The 20556-nt window shown below is 35.4% G+C and overlaps 2 protein-coding genes across 9 annotated transcripts; both read left to right on the top strand.

Annotated features, from left to right (window-relative positions):
• The first annotated feature begins 70 nt into the window (after positions 1–70).
• Positions 71–20259, top strand: LOC18101574 (early light-induced protein 1, chloroplastic). Of its 7 annotated transcripts, none has more exons than XM_024607743.2 (4): positions 71–196; positions 281–463; positions 554–601; positions 735–1175. In XM_024607743.2, the coding sequence occupies exons 2-4, from the start codon at positions 308–310 to the stop codon at positions 1077–1079; spliced, it is 549 nt and encodes a 182-aa protein (XP_024463511.1). In that variant the 5' UTR covers positions 71–196; positions 281–307; the 3' UTR covers positions 1080–1175. The 7 variants fall into 7 exon arrangements, with proteins under 7 accessions (XP_024463511.1, XP_052311469.1, XP_052311468.1 ...); XM_052455509.1 differs by lacking the exons at positions 554–601; positions 735–1175 and adding exons at positions 10584–10634; positions 10768–10890; positions 19936–20259 and having other exon boundaries at positions 136–463; XM_052455508.1 differs by lacking the exons at positions 554–601; positions 735–1175 and adding exons at positions 10584–10634; positions 10768–11214 and having other exon boundaries at positions 136–463.
• LOC7473430 (early light-induced protein 1, chloroplastic) lies at positions 5732–6879 on the top strand. Of its 2 annotated transcripts, XM_024607745.2 has the most exons (4): positions 5732–5868; positions 5953–6135; positions 6226–6273; positions 6406–6879. In XM_024607745.2, exons 2-4 carry the CDS (start codon positions 5980–5982, stop codon positions 6748–6750), a joined length of 549 nt encoding a protein of 182 aa, XP_024463513.1. In that variant the 5' UTR covers positions 5732–5868; positions 5953–5979; the 3' UTR covers positions 6751–6879. The 2 variants fall into 2 exon arrangements, with proteins under 2 accessions (XP_024463513.1, XP_002312552.2); XM_002312516.4 differs by having other exon boundaries at positions 5816–6135.
• Positions 20260–20556: the final 297 nt, after the last annotated feature.

The following is a 20556-nucleotide window of genomic DNA, read 5'->3' as shown; positions in this document are numbered from 1 at the left end:
GTAACCCACTCTTGACCGTGTGAAGACAACCGAAGCCACGTGATTCAATCAGCCTTTTCATTAGATATAGATGACGTGGAAGCAAAATGCCCGCTCCTCTCTTGCCCCATCGGCTATATAACAGCCTACCAAACCACCGTCAGATTCATTAAATATTCATCATTACAAAGCAAAAAGCTCCAGCTTCAACTCACTGGTAGTGATATTTCTTACTGAACGCTGCCTCTAGCATTCGAATAGCTTTCACAGTTTAGATATTGATTAAGTTTCTTAATCACAGATCGAGTGATAAACATTGTTCTAAGTGATGGCCACATCAACAGTCATGCAGACCGTCCTTGCATCTCCAGTGGCCAGTAGTCTGGTGAAAAACCGGTCTCGAGTGAGCAACTTGTTTTCTGCTACGTATGTGCCACGACTACGTGGCAGTGCTAGCAAACGGTTGCAGTGCAAGGCCGAGCTGGTGAGTAATTTGGATTCCATCTCGACTTCCTTTGTATATAGTTTAGGTGATGGTTCTTAGGATTGTGTTAACATTTGGTTCAATTTGCAGGATGAGCAGAAAATGTCAGCAGAGCCAAGTCCTCCTCCTAAGCCAAAGGTACAGGATTAATTATCTGGCATGAGTTATTTCGGAAATGTTTAATTTTAACAATTTAAGTAGAGCATGGACTTTTTGATTGCATTTATGCTTACACTTCTAATATAAACGCATGCATGATGATGATTAACAGGTCAGCACAAAATTCGCTGATGTGTTGGCATTTAGCGGACCCGCACCAGAGAGGATCAATGGCAGGCTTGCCATGATAGGCTTTGTCGCTGCAATGGCAGTGGAACTGTCCAAGGGCCAAGACCTTTTTTCTCAGATATCTAACGGTGGAGTCTCGTGGTTCGTCGGAACAAGTATTCTGCTCTCTGTCGCGTCTTTGGTCCCACTATTCAAAGGGGTCAGCGCGGAATCCAAGTCAGATGGCGTAATGACATCTGATGCTGAGATGTGGAACGGTAGATTTGCCATGTTGGGTTTGGTTGCGTTGGCCTTCACCGAGTTTGTCTCGGGTAGAACGCTTCTGTAGTTTCTGTTTTGTGTATTATTCAAGCTTATATGTTAACATGGATACTTGAATCAAAGTAATTTCAGTAGCAAAATATATAAGATCAATTTTCAATCATCTATATAACTTACAAATAACGCTTCTGTAGATTTCTCTTCTCCTTCTTTATGTTATGCCATCTATAGTGAAGTTGGAGTAGCTAAACTCTCAAACTAATAATCTTTCGGACTTGTAACCAGTCACGCATCTTTCTTGCAGCAACCGATTGCAAATGTTTGCCCAACTACACTTAATGAAAATGGTAGACAGAAACCCGATACCCATCCAGTTTAGGCCATTTAAAAATCGCCATTCCTTTGCCAGTTACAAAATATATTTACAAACTGGAATACCAAAAATTCACTTCTACTCAGATTTCCAACCGGTATATCTCAAATGATATATACATGATAAAAAATTTACTATCAGTCAAAAACGAGTGAAATGCACATAGAACAGAAGTCCGATTGAACTGGGAGCATAGAGAACTACTCGCTGGTCAACAAATTTTCTTGTCTAACCAAATCCAACACCATAAAAGAAAACACAAGATTAATGAATTATGGTTTCATGCCCTTTAGATTTATATAGATCTGATAAAATTTTTATATAAATCTGATAAAATTTCATCATTCATCAGAGGCTAAGTAGGGTAAAGTTGTTTTCAATTGCGGGGTTCTGTGGGATTCAAGAAAGCAATGTGTGAAGGATATTTGAAAGGAAAAGAATAATGCATATGCTAAAGGGAGGTCTTTGATTGAATTGAAAAGTTGGGTTTCATTGATGGCATTATTATCAGGGTTTTTTTTATTAAGAGATTTGAGTGTGGATTTTATAGAGATTGGTGTGCCAATGTTGGCATTATTACTAGGGTTTTTTTTATTGTGGATTTTATAGAGATTAGCGTGCCTTGATCAGGTGTTGTATGGAGTTTTAAAGACAAAATTTAAGATTGTTCCGAAAGAAAAATCATTTGTTCGTGAATATAGACTAATATGAAAGCTTGTTTTTAAGATCTTAAAGATATAGAATAAAAATAAATAGAGAAAGGGTAAAAGAAAAATTAGTAAGATCTGCATTAGTTTACATCCAAAGCATAATCTTTACTTTAGTTTTTGGGTCCAAACTTATTTTCTCCATTTCCTTTGTTTTCTTTCGGAGTATTTATGTTTTTCTCTCAATTTCTTTGCTCTTCGAAGGTGACCCCTAAAATCTACCAACTAAAGAAGAAGCTCTACATGGTGTAGATCTACATCTAGTTGACAATAAAGCATTCCTAGCTTGGTTGTGCAAATATGCATCTCTTCTTCTTGCCAAAAAAACTTCATTATATCTAGATAATAAAAGTTGGTTGGAGCTTTGACATTATTATTTTAGCCTAAAAATTTAGTGGTGTTCTTGTGCTTTGAAAGTCAATGAGCTTTTAGAAAACAACAGTAGAAAGACTTATGTTAGGTTTGAGTGGTGGCAAAATTGGTGCTTTAATAGAGGAGATTTGTTAGGTTTAGTTGGCTAGATTCTAGAAGGAGAAAATGAAGAACAAGGTTTTGGACTTTATGATTTGAGGATGAGGATTTGAAAAGTTGAAGTAACATACGATGTGTTTGTTAAAATGCTTCACAAAATTTCAAGCTCTGAATATATGCTATATTTATTGGATTGCCATTTTTTATTTAAGGGTATTTTTATTATTTTGATATACTAACGTTGTTTAGTCATTAAAAAAAATACAAAACCAATCTTGTAAATAGTTAAACCTTTTTTGTTGATTTTTTTAGCATCGTGTAAAGTGTTATGAACATATAAATTCAAAATACTTTCTGAAATTTTCAAAACTATAGAGACAATGTGTAAAATTGAGTAAATTATAGAATAATCAGGATAATTTTTCTTTTATTTTTTTCTGCATTTTTTACTCACCTTAATGGATTTTAATAAAGATAGATGTGCACTGAAGTAGCCAAAACAACAAGCAAGTAAAATATCTAGCCTATTAATGTAGATAAAAGCACACTAAAATAATAACAACACATAAAGAGAGACTGAATTAGAATTGAAACTTATTTTATTTATGAAATAATAATTTGACCAAGTATGCCTTATAAAGAGATTTACAATGCTTTTTTATAGGTTAAAAAAATGACCTAAACTAGAAAATTAAAATTAAAATTAAAATGAAAATCCTAACAAGTAAAGGAAATTAACACAAAATCCAAAAATATCTAGCAAAAATAAAAAAAAGTAGTCCAAACAATAACTTTAAGTCCTAATATTGGGATGTTCTATGGTCTAGTAAGTAATGTAGTAGCTTTTATAGAAAAATAGCATGAAAAATCTCCTATAAAATTTAAATCCAATACAACGGTAAAATGTTCTATAATCATCATTTTAAGCTATTATCTCAGTTTGGCGTGGCCAAACCTTTTCTTTGACCGAGACCTGTCCCATCAATTCATGAAAATATATATTAGGTCATCCACATAATTTGTTTTAGGAAAATCTTTATATAACTGCTTAGAACTCCTAATCTTTGCAAACATACCTATATCATTTGGGTTAGGAAAAACTCATCCTCAAGTTTTGGTCATAACCATGTCGCTGTCATCAACCATTTTTAGACTTTTGTCATGTAATCAACTTAGATAAAGTAGGGAAAAAAATAATTAACTTTTCAAAATACCACCCTTGATCTTGACAAAACCACTACTCATTTTAATTAACTTATTCCACAATAGACCTTTACCCTCTTCACCTCCTTCACATTCTTTTTTTTTTATTCTTGTTCTCCGTAAATCTATATAAAAACAACTTATTTTTACCCTTATCTTCAACAATTGCCTCCTCTTTCTAGGAGTCATTACCATATTTTCCTTGTTATAGTAAGGGTATTTGTATTACAGCTTCCATCATGCACGACATTTCTTTCATATTGTTATGGTCTGTCCAAAAGTATATGATACACATCTATAGCCACCACATCATGCCAAATATTATTAAAATATATAATCTTGCTTATGAAAAACAAAATAAAATAGCCCTTGTCCGTTATTACCTTGTTGTTTCATTCAGCTATTTTAGTTTGAAGGGATGAAGAGTTTTTCTATGTTAAGCTGTAATTTTTCTACCACTTCAACTAACACTATATTCTCATAACTACTATCGAAGATGATTAGATTGCATATCTTGTTGTTAACAATACACGTTATTTGGAAGATTTTAGAACACAACCAATTCTATCATTAATCACCATCGGGTGACAACATGATTTTTCAGACAACTAGTGTAGTACTGCTATCCCCATTTAAAGTCTATTCACTGTTGTTAGAGTCATTTTAAATAAGATCAGCCATATTATTTGCAGGTTCCTCTATCAACATATTTTTTTCTATATAACTTTCTGGTTTTTTAATGCATTCTCATTAGCTTGATGCCTTAACTCACCACAACTATAACAACAAATCCTGAAAACTAAACCAAAACTATGACTTGATGTCTATTTGTTTTAACATATGAAACCTTTTGTACAGGGTTTGGGCATAGCCAAATGGAAGGAAGTGTTCTTTTAGTTTCTTCTTCATCTTTTCTAAATTACTATTCTCAGCTTTTCATGCCTCTCTCGATTTCTTTTAACTATTCTCATTAAACAGAAACTCTACCTTTTAATCTAATCACCATCAACTTCCCTCACATCTATTTGAGAACCTCATTATACTAAAAAATTCATTTTACCCTATTTATCTGTTCTATGAAATCCTTTACTTGTGAAGTTCTTGTGAATTTAGGGATTTTAATGTGAAACAAAAAATTCCTAAATTTAATCTCTTCCTAATCAAGAGGTTATATTTTATATATGATCATGCCTTTGGTTTTCAGTATTGGCTAGGAATCCATGATCACTCTTCTAATTTTGGTTTTATAAACCCTTATCCTTTAACCTATAAGTCAACTTTGTGATCTACCTTTGAAAGTCTTTCATGACGAGCATCTCAATGTTTCTCTCCCAAGAAAAATTTTCCTTATCTTTTTTGTGACCATGTCTTGATCAACAATATGTTTTTACCATAGTTATAATAGCACCCAACAAGCAACAAAATTTTAAGGAATTACAACAGGTAGAGGTTAATTTGATCATTTCAATCGATTTAAAATTTTCGGTTGATCAAGAATAATTTCAGTAATTTTTAAAATAATAAAAACAAAATATAAAATTAAATAAACTATACGATACTCAAGATAATTTTCTCTTTAAAAAATACTTTTACATAAAATATTTGTATTGTTCTATAAATCACACACTTACTTTTGCTTAAAATTTTAATTATGGAGTATTTATAACATAAAAAACAAATATAAAAAGAAGAAAAAATCATAAGCATCATAAATGTTTTGTTACATCATAAGTTTTTTATATTACTATTAATATTGGTTTGTCAGGTTATGTGATTGAACGTGTCAAATTAATGCGGTAAAATCGTGGCTGAGTCCAGTTCGATTGCTATGCCGTGGTCCCAGAACAACATTGGCCTCAGATTCTTAAATTGGGTGGGGATCCACTAGTGACTGTGAGGAGGCCACGTAACCCACTCTTGACCGTGTGAAGACAACCGAAGCCACGTGATTCAATCAGCCTTTTCATTAGATATAGATGACGTGGAAGCAAAATGCCCGCTCCTCTCTTGCCCCATCGGCTATATAACAGCCTACCAAACCACCGTCAGATTCATTAAATATTCATCATTACAAAGCAAAAAGCTCCAGCTTCAACTCACTGGTAGTGATATTTCTTACTGAACGCTGCCTCTAGCATTCGAATAGCTTTCACAGTTTAGATATTGATTAAGTTTCTTAATCACAGATCGAGTGATAAACATTGTTCTAAGTGATGGCCACATCAACAGTCATGCAGACCGTCCTTGCATCTCCAGTGGCCAGTAGTCTGGTGAAAAACCGGTCTCGAGTGAGCAACTTGTTTTCTGCTACGTATGTGCCACGACTACGTGGCAGTGCTGGCAAACGGTTGCAGTGCAAGGCCGAGCTGGTGAGTAATTTGGATTCCATCTCGACTTCCTTTGTATATAGTTTAGGTGATGGTTCTTAGGATTGTGTTAACATTTGGTTCAATTTGCAGGATGAGCAGAATATGTCAGCAGAGCCAAGTCCTCCTCCTAAGCCAAAGGTACAGGATTAATTATCTGGTAGAGTTATTTCGGAAATGTTTAATTTTAACAATTTAAGTAGAGCATGGACATTTTGATTTCAATTATGCTTACACTTCTAATGTAAACGCACGCATGATGACGATTAACAGGTCAGCACAAAATTCGCTGATGTGTTGGCATTTAGCGGACCCGCACCAGAGAGGATCAATGGCAGGCTTGCCATGATAGGCTTTGTCGCTGCAATGGCAGTGGAACTGTCCAAGGGCCAAGACCTTTTTTCTCAGATATCTAACGGTGGAGTCTCGTGGTTCGTCGGAACAAGTATTCTGCTCTCTGTCGCGTCTTTGATCCCACTATTCAAAGGGGTCAGCGCGGAATCCAAGTCAGAGGGCGTCATGACATCTGATGCTGAGATGTGGAACGGTAGATTTGCCATGTTGGGTTTGGTTGCGCTGGCCTGCACCGAGTATGTCTCGGGTGGAACCCTTCTATAGTTTCTGTCTTGTGTATTTTTCAAGCCATAGATGTTAACATGGATACTTGAATCAATGTAATTTCAGTAGCGAAATATGTAAAAGATCAATTTTCAATCATTTATATAAATTACAAATAATACTTCTGTAGGTTTTACTTCTCCTTCTTTATGTTATCCTAGCTAGGAACATGCCAAGATTGAAAGCCGTCGGTGCATCTTTAGCACCTGCACTCGATTCAAAAAACAGTATACATCATCTTCAGCATGTGGGCCCAAAATAAGTAAAAACAGCCATTATAAGAAAGATTTGAGGAGATTGCATAAACTTTCCTACAAAATCTAATCGGTTCATTTTCATTTTGCCAAATTATTATCAAGCACTTCCATTCTATAAAATTCACAATGCAAATCTTAGAGCCCCGAACAAACCACAAACATTTTGGAAATTTAGGTTTTATTCACTTTAATGCTTCATTATTGTTTTTCTTCCATGCACAACATAAGCTAAAATTATTTCTAAATCAAAACCAATCACTTTAATCACAATCAATAAGAACCTAACAACCAAATGGTGCCTGAAATTTGAAAACAAACATGCCAAAAAAAATCTCCTTATCTGGCTAAATTTTTAATTTTGAAAAGACAATTTTTTTTTTTTTAGTTTAACGTGGGTGTCTGGGTCTGCTTGCACACACTTCGACTAATCCCACGGGCCCTGAAGTTAACGACCATGTAAGCCTCCAGTGGCCATCATATGAGCAACTACAGGGCTTGAACCTGAGACCACAAAGAGAGCAAACCTCTTAGTCCCAAACTGTTACCACTGGGCCACCACCTAGATGGTTAACAAATTGACAATTTTGATTCTGAATGATCTATCATACCATAACAAATTGGCAATCCAATAAGAGCCTCAATATCATTGGACACAAATTCAAGCTCGGTAATTCCGTCGGTAATTATATAAAAATATTTTAAAAAAATTCATTTTATGAAATTATAAAATAATTAAATTAACATAAATCAACATTGTATATTATATACTCAAAATGCTTGGAAAAAAAAGAAGAAAATCAACTCAAACAAATTTGCAACAAATAAATAAAATGAAAAAAATAAATTCAACTAAAAAAATTCATATGAAAAAAATGAAGTTGCAATTGCTAAAAATTTAAAAATCCCTATAAATAAATCAACTAAAAATTAGTCTCATATGAAAAAAAATCTCACAACAAAATTTATACAATTATTAAGAACAAAAACAATTAAAAATAGAATAAAAAACAAATATAGTGAAAACAATCATGAAAAAAGAAGAAAAAAGAAAAATATTACCTTAATGTAGTTGCAAGTGAAGCTAAGGAGAAGAAGATGAGAAGAGAAAATAAAAGAATGAAATAGATATTGATATTTTTTACATATAGTGAACAAGAAGAAGAAGAAGTAGTAGTAGTAGTAGTAGTAGAAGAAGAAGAAGAAGTAGAAGAAAAATTATAAAAAATGAGCCTGTCTCTTGTGAAATAAGGGGATCCAGACTTTTTATTGGGGCGCGTTAGCGACGGATCTACCGACGGATAATTGAATATTAATATTTTTTAATTATTCCGTCGGTAATTCTATCGGTAATATTTAATTTAAATTTTCAATTTTGTAAAAAGTTTTCAGAAACCGCCAACAATTACCGACGATTTTTCAATCCGTCGGTGATTCCATCTGTAATATTTAAATGAAAAATTTAAATTAATTGATTTTTTTTCAGAAAACCACCAAATAACACCGACGACTTTTCAATCCGTCGGTGATTTTGTCTGTAAAGAACAACAATTAACAGTGCAATTGGAAAGTGAACAGTTCTGGAGCTCTCTGGAAAATACCGAAAAAAATTTCCGTCGGTGATTCCCTTTGTAATTGACATGATGAACAATGTTCACAGTTTACCACCAGATTTACCGACGGATTTATTTCCGTTGGTAAAAATGACACGTTATCATTTTTTTTTGCTTTGTTTTAATTTTGTTTCCCACAGTAATTCCCTCGGTATATACCGAGGGAATATTTCCGTCGGTAAAATCTCTCAGAAATTTACCGACGGAAATATTCTCTCGGTATTTCCGTTTGTATTTATCAATTTTCTAGTAGTGTTTTAAATGTTAATGTCACTTCTCTCTTTGTTCTTGCTCTGTTGAGTTTTGTGTTTTGATTAAACATGAGATGCATTCTTTTGTGTTCTCTATTTTTTTTTTCTCTTTGAAGATTCAATGGGACACAAATCTATAATCAATTCAAATAATTGGAGAAAGATGTGAAGAAAAATTTGGCATTTCTCTGTTTTAGCTGGCAAATCTATAGAATATAAGTTGTAAACTGGCATTAGACAATAGAGTAATTAATGTTAAATAGCCTGCTAAAATTTAAAGGGACTCGTTTCTTGTAAATGATGAAGTAAATGAGTTAATCTATCCAAAAAACAGAGGAATCAAAGTGAAAATAATAAAATAGTTGAGGGTTACACATGATTTTTATCGAGTTTCTTATTAAGTTGCAAAGTGAAGTAAATGTTTGCGATTTTAATTATAGAGTTGATTTGAATTGATTCTTGAATTGCAAGATACATGACATCTAAAAAAAACTACTAGTGACAATAAACTTGACGTGAGATGGTAACATAGTATAGATATTGATAAGAATTCAAGAAAAGTTCAGTGCAAGTATTGTTAGAAAATTTTCAGTTGAGACATTTACCATTTCAAATATCATTTGGCTTGCATTCGAAAGGATGTTGAGTCATGCCAGCAAATACTAGAAGATGCAAAGAAGATGCTTTTGAATGTTTCGGTGAGAAATCAACACGTAACTGAGAAGAAAAAAAAGGCTTTTCAATATATTGAAAAAAACCTTGAAGATGTAAAGAAGATGATTTTAAATGTTTTGGTGAAAAATTAAAAAGCAAATGAGAAAAAAAAAAACAACGATAAAAATATTCCCAAGGAATGAAATTAGCTCAGCGGATAAAGAAAAAATTAACTTAGTGAACAAAGGAAAAAGGATAACAAGTAGGAGATGAAAATACATAAACTATCATCAACCACCTACTAAAAAAGATCTCAGAGAAGAAACTTGTCGACAAATTATACATTCCATTTAACTGTGTTATTTGGAACGTGTCAAATTAATGCGGTAAAATGTGGCTGAGCCCAGTTCAATTACTATGCCGTGGTCGCTGCTCAGCTGGAAAACCTAGAACAACGTTGGCCTCAGGTTCTTAAATGGGGTGGGGATCCACTAGTGACTGTGAGGAGGCCACGTAACCCACTTGACCATATGAGGACAACCGAAGCCACGTGATCCAATCAGCCTTTTCATTAGATATAGATGACGTGGAAGCAAAATGCCCGCTCCTCTCTTGCCCCATCGGCTATATAACAGCCTACCAAACCACTGTCAGATACATTAAATATTCATCATTACAAAGCGATAGCTCGAGCTTCAACTCACTGGTAGTGATATCTCTTACTGAACGTTGCCTCTAGCATTAGAATAGCTTTCACAGTTTAGATATTGATTAAGTTTCTAAATCACAGCTCGAGTGATAAACATTGTTCTAATTGATGGCCACATCAACAGTCATGCAGACCGTCCTTGCAACTCCAGTACCTAGTGGTCTGGTGAAAAACCGGTCTCGAGTGAGCAACTTGTTTTCTGCGACGTTTGTGCCACGACTACGTGGCAGTGCTAGCAAACGGGTGCAGTGCTCCAAGCTGGTGAGTTTGGAATCTATTTCGACTTCCTTTGTGTATACTTTAATTAGGTGATTGTTCTTAGGATTGTGTTGACATTTGAATCAATTTGCAGGATGACCAGATCAAGAAGTTAGCAGAGCCAAGTTCTACTCCTAAGCCAAAGGTACAGGATTAATTATACGGCATGGTTTATTTCGGAAACGTTTAATTTTAACAATTTACATAGAGCATGGACTTTGTGATTGCATTTATGCTTCCACTTCTAATGTAAACGCCCGTATGACTGTGATTAACAGGGCAGCACAAAATTCCTTGATTTGTTCGCATTTAGCGGACCCGCACCAGAGAGGATCAATGGCAGGCTTGCCATGATAGGCTTTGTCGCTGCAATGGCAGTGGAACTGTCCAAGGGCCAAGACCTTTCTTATCAGATATCTAACGGTGGAGTCTCGTGGTTCCTCGGAACAAGTATTCTGCTCTCAGTCGCGTCTTTGATCCCACTGTTCAAAGGGGTCAGCGCGGAATCCAAGTCAGAGGGCGTCATGACATCTGATGCTGAGATGTGGAACGGTAGATTTGCCATGCTGGGTTTGGTTGCGTTGGCCTACACCGAGTATGTCTCGGGTGGAACCCTTCTGTAGTTTCTGTTCTGTGTATTATTCAAGCCATGGATGTTAACATGGATACTTGAATCAATGTAATTTCAGTAAAAATATGTATAAATTACAAATAATACTTCTGTAGATTTTGCTTCTCCTTCTTTATGTTATGCTAGCTAGGAACATGCCAAGATTGAAAGCCGTCGGTGCATTAATAGGAAGATATTTCGGACTTCTAACGAATCACGGATCTTTCTTTCAGCGACCGATTACAAATATTTGACCAACTACACTTGATGAAAGTGGTAGATTTAAATGCAATGCCCATCCAGTTTAGGCCATTTAAAATCGCTTTTTTTCTTTTTTTTTAAAAAAAAAGTTTATTTAGGAGGTACATTATACCGCACCCCGCCAGGGGCGGAGCCACGTAGGGTGAGGGGGCAATTGCCCCCTTAATCTTTTTTTTTTTAATTCCTAATTTTATATTAATATTAATAATATCTAGCAGATTTAAATTTTTTTTTTGGTTATCATTTAATCTAAATTAGTTATTGTTAACTTTAAAGATGAAAAAAAAATTGAAAAACTGATTAAAACTAAAAAAAAAAAAAAAACCAAAATCGTAAAAAAAAACCAATTAACCAAGTTAGTTTTTTCATTTTGAAAGTATTCTTACATTAATTGTATTTGATATGATTTAGTATATATATTTCAAATTAATATGATACATATCTACATAATACATATATAATATCAAGTCTTTTTTAATACTTTACCCACTCATTTAAAAATTTCTAAATTTCTGGCTACTCCACTGCACCCCGCTACAGGTCAAGCAGAACTCTTTCTTCGAAGCCAACAAAGATTGAGAGATATTTAGGAGGAAGAGAAATCAAAATAAAGTCTAAATTTTTCACTTCCTTCGAAGCATCAAGAGTAGCTGCTAATAACAGTGTGATTACAAAAACTAGACACACAAGCAAACAAGCATGTCAGCAGGTAGCTGTCTCCATAAACCTCCTTGTGTTGTTTTCAGTTTTATTAGGAAAGAACTCTGCATGCATAAGCGTAGTAAGAATGAAAGCAGCCAAATTAAAACCTCTTTTTTTTTGTTCTTTTTGCATTTCGATTCGCCTTAGTGGATTTCACTGAAGATACGAGATTCAATTTTGTTGACGCTATATAATTTAAAGATTAGGGACTTAATTAAATTAATTAAAAAGAAAGAAAAGTTAAAATTGACATTGCATTATATTGACAACACCATTTGATGATGAAATAATGAGACAGCAGATGTAATATTCTACCAAAAAAAAGGGCATCCACAGGAAAAAAAAAACATTATGTATTTGGCTAGAATCAAAATAGATATCAGACCAATATAGCAATGGTTTTCAGGTTTACTAATGATAATCAGAGGGCAAGGATCGAAGCAATTATACCAAGGCATCCTTTAAAATGCATGTTATATAATGTGCCAAAAGGCCTAACAAACACTTGCACGTGTAGAGATAAATGGCAGCTACGGTGGCACTGGCCCCTCAAAGTTTGAGATGTTTACAAAATCATCCTTGAACTTATATTATTTTTGAAGTTATTTTTATGTAATAGCCACCCGACAACAAGGCTGTGCATTTTGGTCTTTTCTGTCAACAAATTCTAAATTCATCTCTATGAACATAAATGTACGTATGCCAATACAACAGTGTTTTACAAATTTTTTAAATCATCCCAATTGTATAGAACAAGTGGTGGTAGTACAATTTGAATAATATTTAAACAATTTAAATAATTACTAGATTTAACAATTTTTTGTCTGCGTTATAAGTTCACTATTCCGATTACACATTTATTTTCCTTTTGATAATGTGATTAATTACATTGCATTTAAAAATTATTTTTAAAATATTATTGAAGAGGTGAAATCGTAGTTATCAAACTTGACCTGAGAATTGACCCGACCACGGAGCCTCGTCCCGGGTTACGTGGGTTTAGTCAACCCACAAAAAATTTTAAAAAAATATTTGAAGTTATAATAGTTCATATGAAAAAATTAAAAAACAATCTGTATGAATATAAGCTATACATGTTGTAAATAATAAAGTTTAGAAGATTATTTCAAAATGGTTTTTATATCCCACATTGAAAAATAACTTTTTTTCTTGTGAACATAGAGTATATATATTAAAGGGTTTCAAATTCCACATTGATAAAATAAAAAATCTTTCTAATATTTATATAGTGTGTCGCACGTGTGCGGTATCGCGGCGAAAAACATATACTCTCACATTTTATCTAATGTGGCAAAGGTGGGGAGACAAGGAATTCTTGTCTTTTATCAATGGGAAAATGGAATGGGAGTCGTCACCTAATATTTTGGTCACTAGGAACCCTTACTGGTCTCAGAAATTAATTACGGGGACTGGTTGCATAAAGAAAAGGTATTACCACCCCAAATACGCCCTATCTAAGGTAAGCTGCATTGTTTTATTGTCTGATAAAATCTAAGGTCTTATCGTGATTTCTAGTTGTTGGTCCGTCTATGGTTTAAGAAAAGTCCTTCTTGATAAGGAGATCCTTATCTTATCGGGTAATTATGATGTCAACAAAAAAATTTAATATCCGGAATACATCTTACGTATAAGGTTGTAACCCCAGATATTGAAAGAAAACAAAATAAGTTTTTTGAAAATTTTAAAATATTAGTCTAGTTCTCGTGACTTTAATAAACTGGTTATTAAAGCCAAAATGCACGCTAATACATATTTTTGAAATTTTCTTTGTTATATGAAAATACAATATGATTTTTTTTTTTTTGAGAGACTTGGTCATATGCTTGAAAACAAAATATTTTTTTTTATATGTTTTGACGAAAACCAGGTATTTTAATACCGGATTTGTATCTTTACAGTATAAAAATTCAAATCAATATTGATAAAAAAAAGTAAAAAATTTGCGGAAAATCACATATTTTTTTGAAATAATTTTTGAAGAATTTGTTTTTGGGCTGGGCCCAGCAACCCGTGCATGGTCACTGGCCCAAGCCAGTGACCCAAACAAACCATGCACGCGTAAAATTTTAGGCGTGCATGGATATTACCTTCGCACTGTTCATGGTCGTTTTTGCAGATAGCAAAAACGAGCCCCTGTTTCAAGCGCAGAAATTAAAACAAAAGGGAATAGGATTACCTGGAATGGAGGCGTTGTAGTTCACGGTGCTGGTGGCCTACGATGGCTTTGGTGTCGCGGCAGCTGGCTGTGGTGGTAAACGCTGCTGCTTCTTCTTTTCTCCTCTGTTTCGGTTATGCTGTCTGCTTACTCTGTTTTTTTCCCCTCCTGTCAACGGTGTTTCTGCCTCTGCAGTGGCTTCGTAGAGGTGTTGTTGATGCTAGCGGTGCCTCTGGTGGCGGCGAAAAGGAGGACGGGCCGTGGTACACGAAGGATGCTGCTTTGGTTTTGTTTTCTGTATTTTCTTCTTCTTCCTCCTGCATTCTCTTATGCTTCGTTCACTCCCCTCCCTCTCTTTCTCTCTCAGATTTTCTTTCCTTTCCCTGTTATCCTCTCTTCTTATGTTCACGCTTTCCCTTTTTTTTTTTCTTTTCTTTCTCTCTGTGGTTTCCACTTTCTTCCCTGTTTTTTTTCTGCCCCTGCTCCTCCTCCTCCCCCTGTTCAGTCTTCTTCTCCTGCTTTTATAGGTCAGAGAGAGAGCCTTGTGCTGGTAATGGTCGGCTTGTCCTCTGCATGTAGAGGGATCACAGCCTTAAAGCATGCTCCATAACGGACGCCATGCTGCAATAAACGCCTCAGCCATTACTGCTGAAAACGGCTGATTGGAAGAGACAATGAATAGTGTCCAAGAAACGGCGCCGTTTCAAAATTCAAATAGATACTTTTGATTTGGTCATTGAATTGTTTGCAATTTTGTAATCAAGCCCCCCGTAAATATTTTAATTGGATCCCTTGATTTTAGCGCATTTTGCGGTTTTGTCCTTGGTTTTGAATTGTTTCAATTAAATCCCTAATTGGCCATCAAACTTCAATAATTATGCAATTAAGCTCCTGATTTGATCAAATCAACTTTTCAAAATTATAATTGGACCCCAGAACTTTAATTTATTCAAATAAAAGCCTAAATTAACTTAAACATTAATTTTTCTTGCAATCAAACCCTTCATAAATTCAATTAAACCTTAGATAAAATTTAATTGAGCCCATAAATATCTTATTTTGGACTTTTCTTTCTAAAATTAAATTTTCCTTGTCAACATGGCTCTCACCAGTTAAAAATATACTATCAAATTTCAAACTTTTACATTTTTAAACCTCCTCAACCAATTTTGGCCTTTTTTCAACATTCCAGCTTCCTTTTCTCGCTCCTATTATTTTTGGGATTTCTTGCGAATAGTTTTTGCATAGTTTTAAAACCCGACCCGGTCATCGACCCGGTCCAGTGATCGGGTCACGGGTCAGATGGGTTGACCCGGGTCAACCCAAAAAAAAACACCTATATCACTGGAAAAAGACATTGAAACGGCTTAAAGAACACCACAGATTCATTTGAACTAATACTACTCTAACAATATTATTCTGTAAAACTAGCAGTCGGCATTTTTATCCACAACTCCACATAACATGTATTGAATTATTCTATATTATTCTGTAATACTACTATGACAGTAATATACTAAATCATGTGAGCTAAAAACCACGCAATTAATTGTTTTTGATCAAACGAGCAAAATCCAGATTGTGTTTTCAATTTAACAATCCTTATGTCCATGAAATAAAAGCACATGCCTTTGACTAGATATGGGTTAGTTCACAGTCCTTGCACTCACACACACTCTTTTATGCTTCAAATTCCAAGTCCAACAGAAAAGAATGAAAGAAAGAGTAGTTGCAATACTAACCGGAAGAGGCAGCAGGTGCAATAGGCCGGGACGCGGAGGTCGAAGGAAGAGAAGAGGCAGCGGCAGGAAGCGGTGGGAAGTCCTCTGCTCCTCTGTCAAGACGTCCTCTGCGATGATCTTCTTCAGTGCGATCAGCTGGGTTTCAACACAATAGGTCGGGACGCGGAGGTCGAAGGAAGAGAAGAGGCAGCGGCAGGAAGCGGTGGGAAGTCCTCTGCTCCTCAGTCAAGACGTCCTCTGCGATGATCTTCTTCAGTGCGATCAGCTGGGTTTCAACACAATAGGCCGGGACGCGGAGGTCGAAGGAAGAGAAGAGGCAGCGGCAGGAAGCGGTGGGAAGTCCTCTGCTCCTCTGTCAAGACGTCCTCTGCGATGATCTTCTTCAGTGCGATCAGCTGGGTTTCAACACAATAGGCCGGGACGCGGAGGTCGAAGGAAGAGAAGAGGCAGCGGCAGGAAGCGGTGGGAAGTCCTCTGCTCCTCAGTCAAGACGTCCTCTGCGATGATCTTCTTCAGTGCGATCAGCTGGGTTTCAACACAATAGGCCGGGACGCGGAGGTCGAAGGAAGAGAAGAGGCAGCGGCAGGAAGCGGTGGGAAGTCCTCTGCTCCTCTGTCAAGACGTCCTCTGCGATGATCTTCTTCAGTGCGATCAGCTGGGTTTCAACACAATAGGCCGGGACGCGGAGGTCGAAGGAAGAGAAGAGGCAGCGGCAGGAAGCGGTGGGAAGTCCTCTGCTCCTCAGTCAAGACGTCCTCTGCGATGATCTTCTTCAGTGCGATCAGCTGGGTTTCAATTAGATTTGCAAATTGTAACTTTGCTTCGTTCTTCTTCAGTCTTTACTCTTTAGTCTTCAGCGTTTTGGCCTTTTAAAAGGCCAAAACGACGTCGTTTAATGACTAGCAATTAAAAAAAAAATTGACCGGGTCTCACCCGGGTTTGACGGGTCCCGGGTCGACCGGGTTTCCCCGGGCCAACTCCCATCCGAGTTTTTGCCTCCACCCGGACCGGTCCCAGGCCCGGGTCGCCCGGGTCCCGGGTCGACCCGCCAGGCCGGTCCGGGTTTTAAAACACTGAGTTTTTGATATTTTTTTTTTGTATTTTCTTATTTTTTTGTGAGAACCCAAAATTGGGTAACAACATAGTGAACTTTGAAAAGGGTTAATAACCAACTAAAAAAGTATATTAAAAAAGAGGTCTTTGGTTAGGTGAAAAAACACATATGAAAAAAAATGAGTCTACCGGGTTTTTGCTTAGTTTGGTCTTTTACCTTATCCGGACCGGTCCAGCCATTAGGTCGACCGGGTCCCGCGTTGACCTGCTGCACCGCTCCGGGTTTAATAACTATGGGTAAAATCATTAATTGATGACATTTCAAATAATATTAAGTTTTTTAATATGAAAATATAAAAAACTAAAACAATAATTAAAAATTTCAATTTGATGTTATTTGATTTAAAAAACGGAAAATCACCTGATCATCCATAAGTTTATTCAATTTTATATTATGCCTTTATTTTTATAAAAATTATAGAAAATTAACTTCGCATAAGTTCAGGATATTTTGTATGGCATTGAAAAAAAATCAACAAAAAATATATAAGTATTTACAATTAAGTTCATCATTATATTTTAATTAATAACTAAAGAATCCCTAATGTATCAAATGAATAAAAATGTCACTAAAAGTTACTGTGATAAATTCCTTAACTACTTTAATAGCCATTATAAGAAAGATATGATCAGTAGATTATAAAATATAATCAGTTCATTTTCATTTTGCCAAATTATTATGAAGCACTTCCATTCCATAAAATTCACAATGCAAATCTTGGAGCCCCGAACAAACCACAAACATTTTGGAAATTTAGGTTTTATTCACTTTAATGCTTCATTATTGTTTTCCTTCCATGGACAACATAAGCTAAAATTATTTCTAAATCAAAACCAACTTTTATCACAATCAACAAAAACCTAACAACCAAATAGTGGCTAAAATTTTAAAATAAACATGCAAAAAAAAAAAACACACTATATATCTAGCTAAATTTTTAATTTTGAAGAGGGAATTTTGATTCTGAACGATCTATCAAGTTATGAATACAAATTCAAGCTCGGTAGAAAAGCAAATCCGCCTAAAAGCAAAAAACTATTGCATAAAATACAACACAGTTGCTTGGTATAAAATCGAGCCACTGACTTACTAACCCCAAATCTATCAACGATTTTAATGTAATTTGACCTAATGGCCAATCTAAAATTATGCCTAGCCTGAGCTCGGCAAGAGATTTATCAAAGTTTCATTTAGGTGATGACACTTAGACTCTAGTATATGTGTGTGAGTTGCAATATCAAGTAAATGTTTGGGATTTTAATTATAGGATTAATTTGAATTGATTATTTAATTGCAAAATATATGATATCTAAAAAAACTACTAGTGGTAATAGACTTGACATGAGATGAAAAGATAATATAGATATTTATAAAAATTCAAGAAAGATTCAGTGCAAGTATTGTCAAGAAAATTTTCAGTTGAGACATTTACCATTTCAAATATTATTTGGCTTGTATTTGAAAGGATGTTGAATACAACCAGTAAATACTAGAAGATATAAAAAAGAAGCTTTTAAATATTTTGATAAGAAATCAATAAGCAACTGATGATAAGAAAAGAAAAGTTTGTCAATATATTAGAAAAGATAAGATAAAAATAAAAAGAAAAGTTTTTTAATATATTAAAAAAGATAATATAAAAATAAAAAGAAATGTTTTTTAATATATTAAAAAAATAAAGATAAAAATGAAAGAAATGAAATTAGCTTAGTGAATAAAAAAAAGAGAGGAACATTGAAAGTACACAATCTATCATCAATCACATGTTAAAAAAGGATATTTAAGAAAAAAACATGTCGACAAATTGCAAAAATTGTATCCATTAGTACGATTTAATTTAGCTGTGTTATTTTGAACGTGTCAAATTAATGCGGTAAAATCGTGGCTGAGTCCAGTTCGATTACTATGCCGTGGTCGCTGAAAAACCTAGAACAACATTGGCCTCAGATTCTTAAATGGGGTGGGGTCCACTAGTGACTGTGAGGAGGCCACGTAACCCACTTGACCATGTGAGGACAACCGAACCCACGTGATCCAATCAGCTTTTTAATTAGATGTAGATGACGTGGAAGCAAAATGCCCTCTCCTCCCATGCCCCATCGGCTATATAACAGCCTACCAAACGATTGTCAGATACATTAATTATCATTACAAAGCAAATAGCTCCAGCTTCAACTCACTGGTAGTGATATCCCTTACGAACGTTCCCTCTAGCATTAGAATATAGCTTTCACATATTAGATATTGATTAAGTTTCTTAATCACAGCTCGAGTGATAAACATTGTTCTAAGTGATGGCCACATCAACAGTCATGCAGACCGTCCTTGCAACACCAGTACCTAGTGGTCTGGTGAAAAACCGGTCTCGAGTGAGCAACTTGTTTTCTGCGACGTTTGTGCCACGACTACGTGGCAGTGCTAGCAAACGGGTGCAGTGCTCCAAGCTGGTGAGTTTGGAATCTATTTCGACTTCCTTCGTGTATACTTTAGATGATTGTTCTTAGGATTGTGTTAACATTTGAATCAATTTGCAGGATGACCAGATCAAGAAGTTAGCAGAGCCAAGTTCTACTCCTATGCCAAAGGTACAGGATTAATTATACGGCATGATTTATTTCGGAAATGTTTAATTTTAACAATTTAAGCAGAGCAACGACTTTGTGATTGCATTTATGCTTCCACTTCTAATGTAAACGCCCGTATGACTGTGGTTAACAGGCCCGCACAAAATTCCTTGATTTGTTCGCATTTAGCGGACCCGCACCAGAGAGGATCAATGGCAGGCTTGCCATGATAGGCTTTGTCGCTGCAATGGCAGTGGAACTGTCCAAGGGTCAAGACCTTTCTTATCAGATATCTAACGGTGGAGTCTCGTGGTTCGTCGGAACAAGTATTCTGCTCTCTGTCGCGTCTTTGATCCCACTGTTCAAAGGGGTCAGCGCGGAATCCAAGTCAGATGGCGTCATGACATCTGATGCTGAGATGTGGAACGGTAGATTTGCCATGTTGGGTTTGGTTGCGTTGGCCTACACCGAGTATGTCTCGGGTGGAACCCTTCTGTAGTTTCCGTTCTGTGTATTATTCAAGCCATGGATGTTAACATGGATACTTGAATCAATGTAATTTCAGTAAAAATATGTATAAATTACAAATAATACTTCTGTAGATTTTGCTTCTCCTTCTTTATGTTATGCTAGCTAGGAACATGCCAAGATTGAAAGCCGTCGGTGCATTAATAGGAAGATATTTCGGACTTCTAACGAATCACGGATCTTTCTTTCAGCGACCGATTACAAATGTTTGACCAACTACACTTGATGAAAATGGTAAGATTGAAATGCAATGCCCATCCAGTTTAGGCCATTTAAAATCGCTTTTTTTCTTCTTTTTTTTAAAAAAAGTTTATTTAGGAGATGTATCATACCGCACCCGCTACAGGTCAAACAGAACTCTTTCTTCGAA

This window comes from Populus trichocarpa, chromosome 8, assembly GCF_000002775.5.
Source record: "Populus trichocarpa isolate Nisqually-1 chromosome 8, P.trichocarpa_v4.1, whole genome shotgun sequence".
NCBI lineage: Eukaryota > Viridiplantae > Streptophyta > Magnoliopsida > Malpighiales > Salicaceae > Populus > Populus trichocarpa.
Note: the sequence above shows the minus strand (reverse complement) of the source record. Positions and strands in the feature narration are given on the sequence as shown.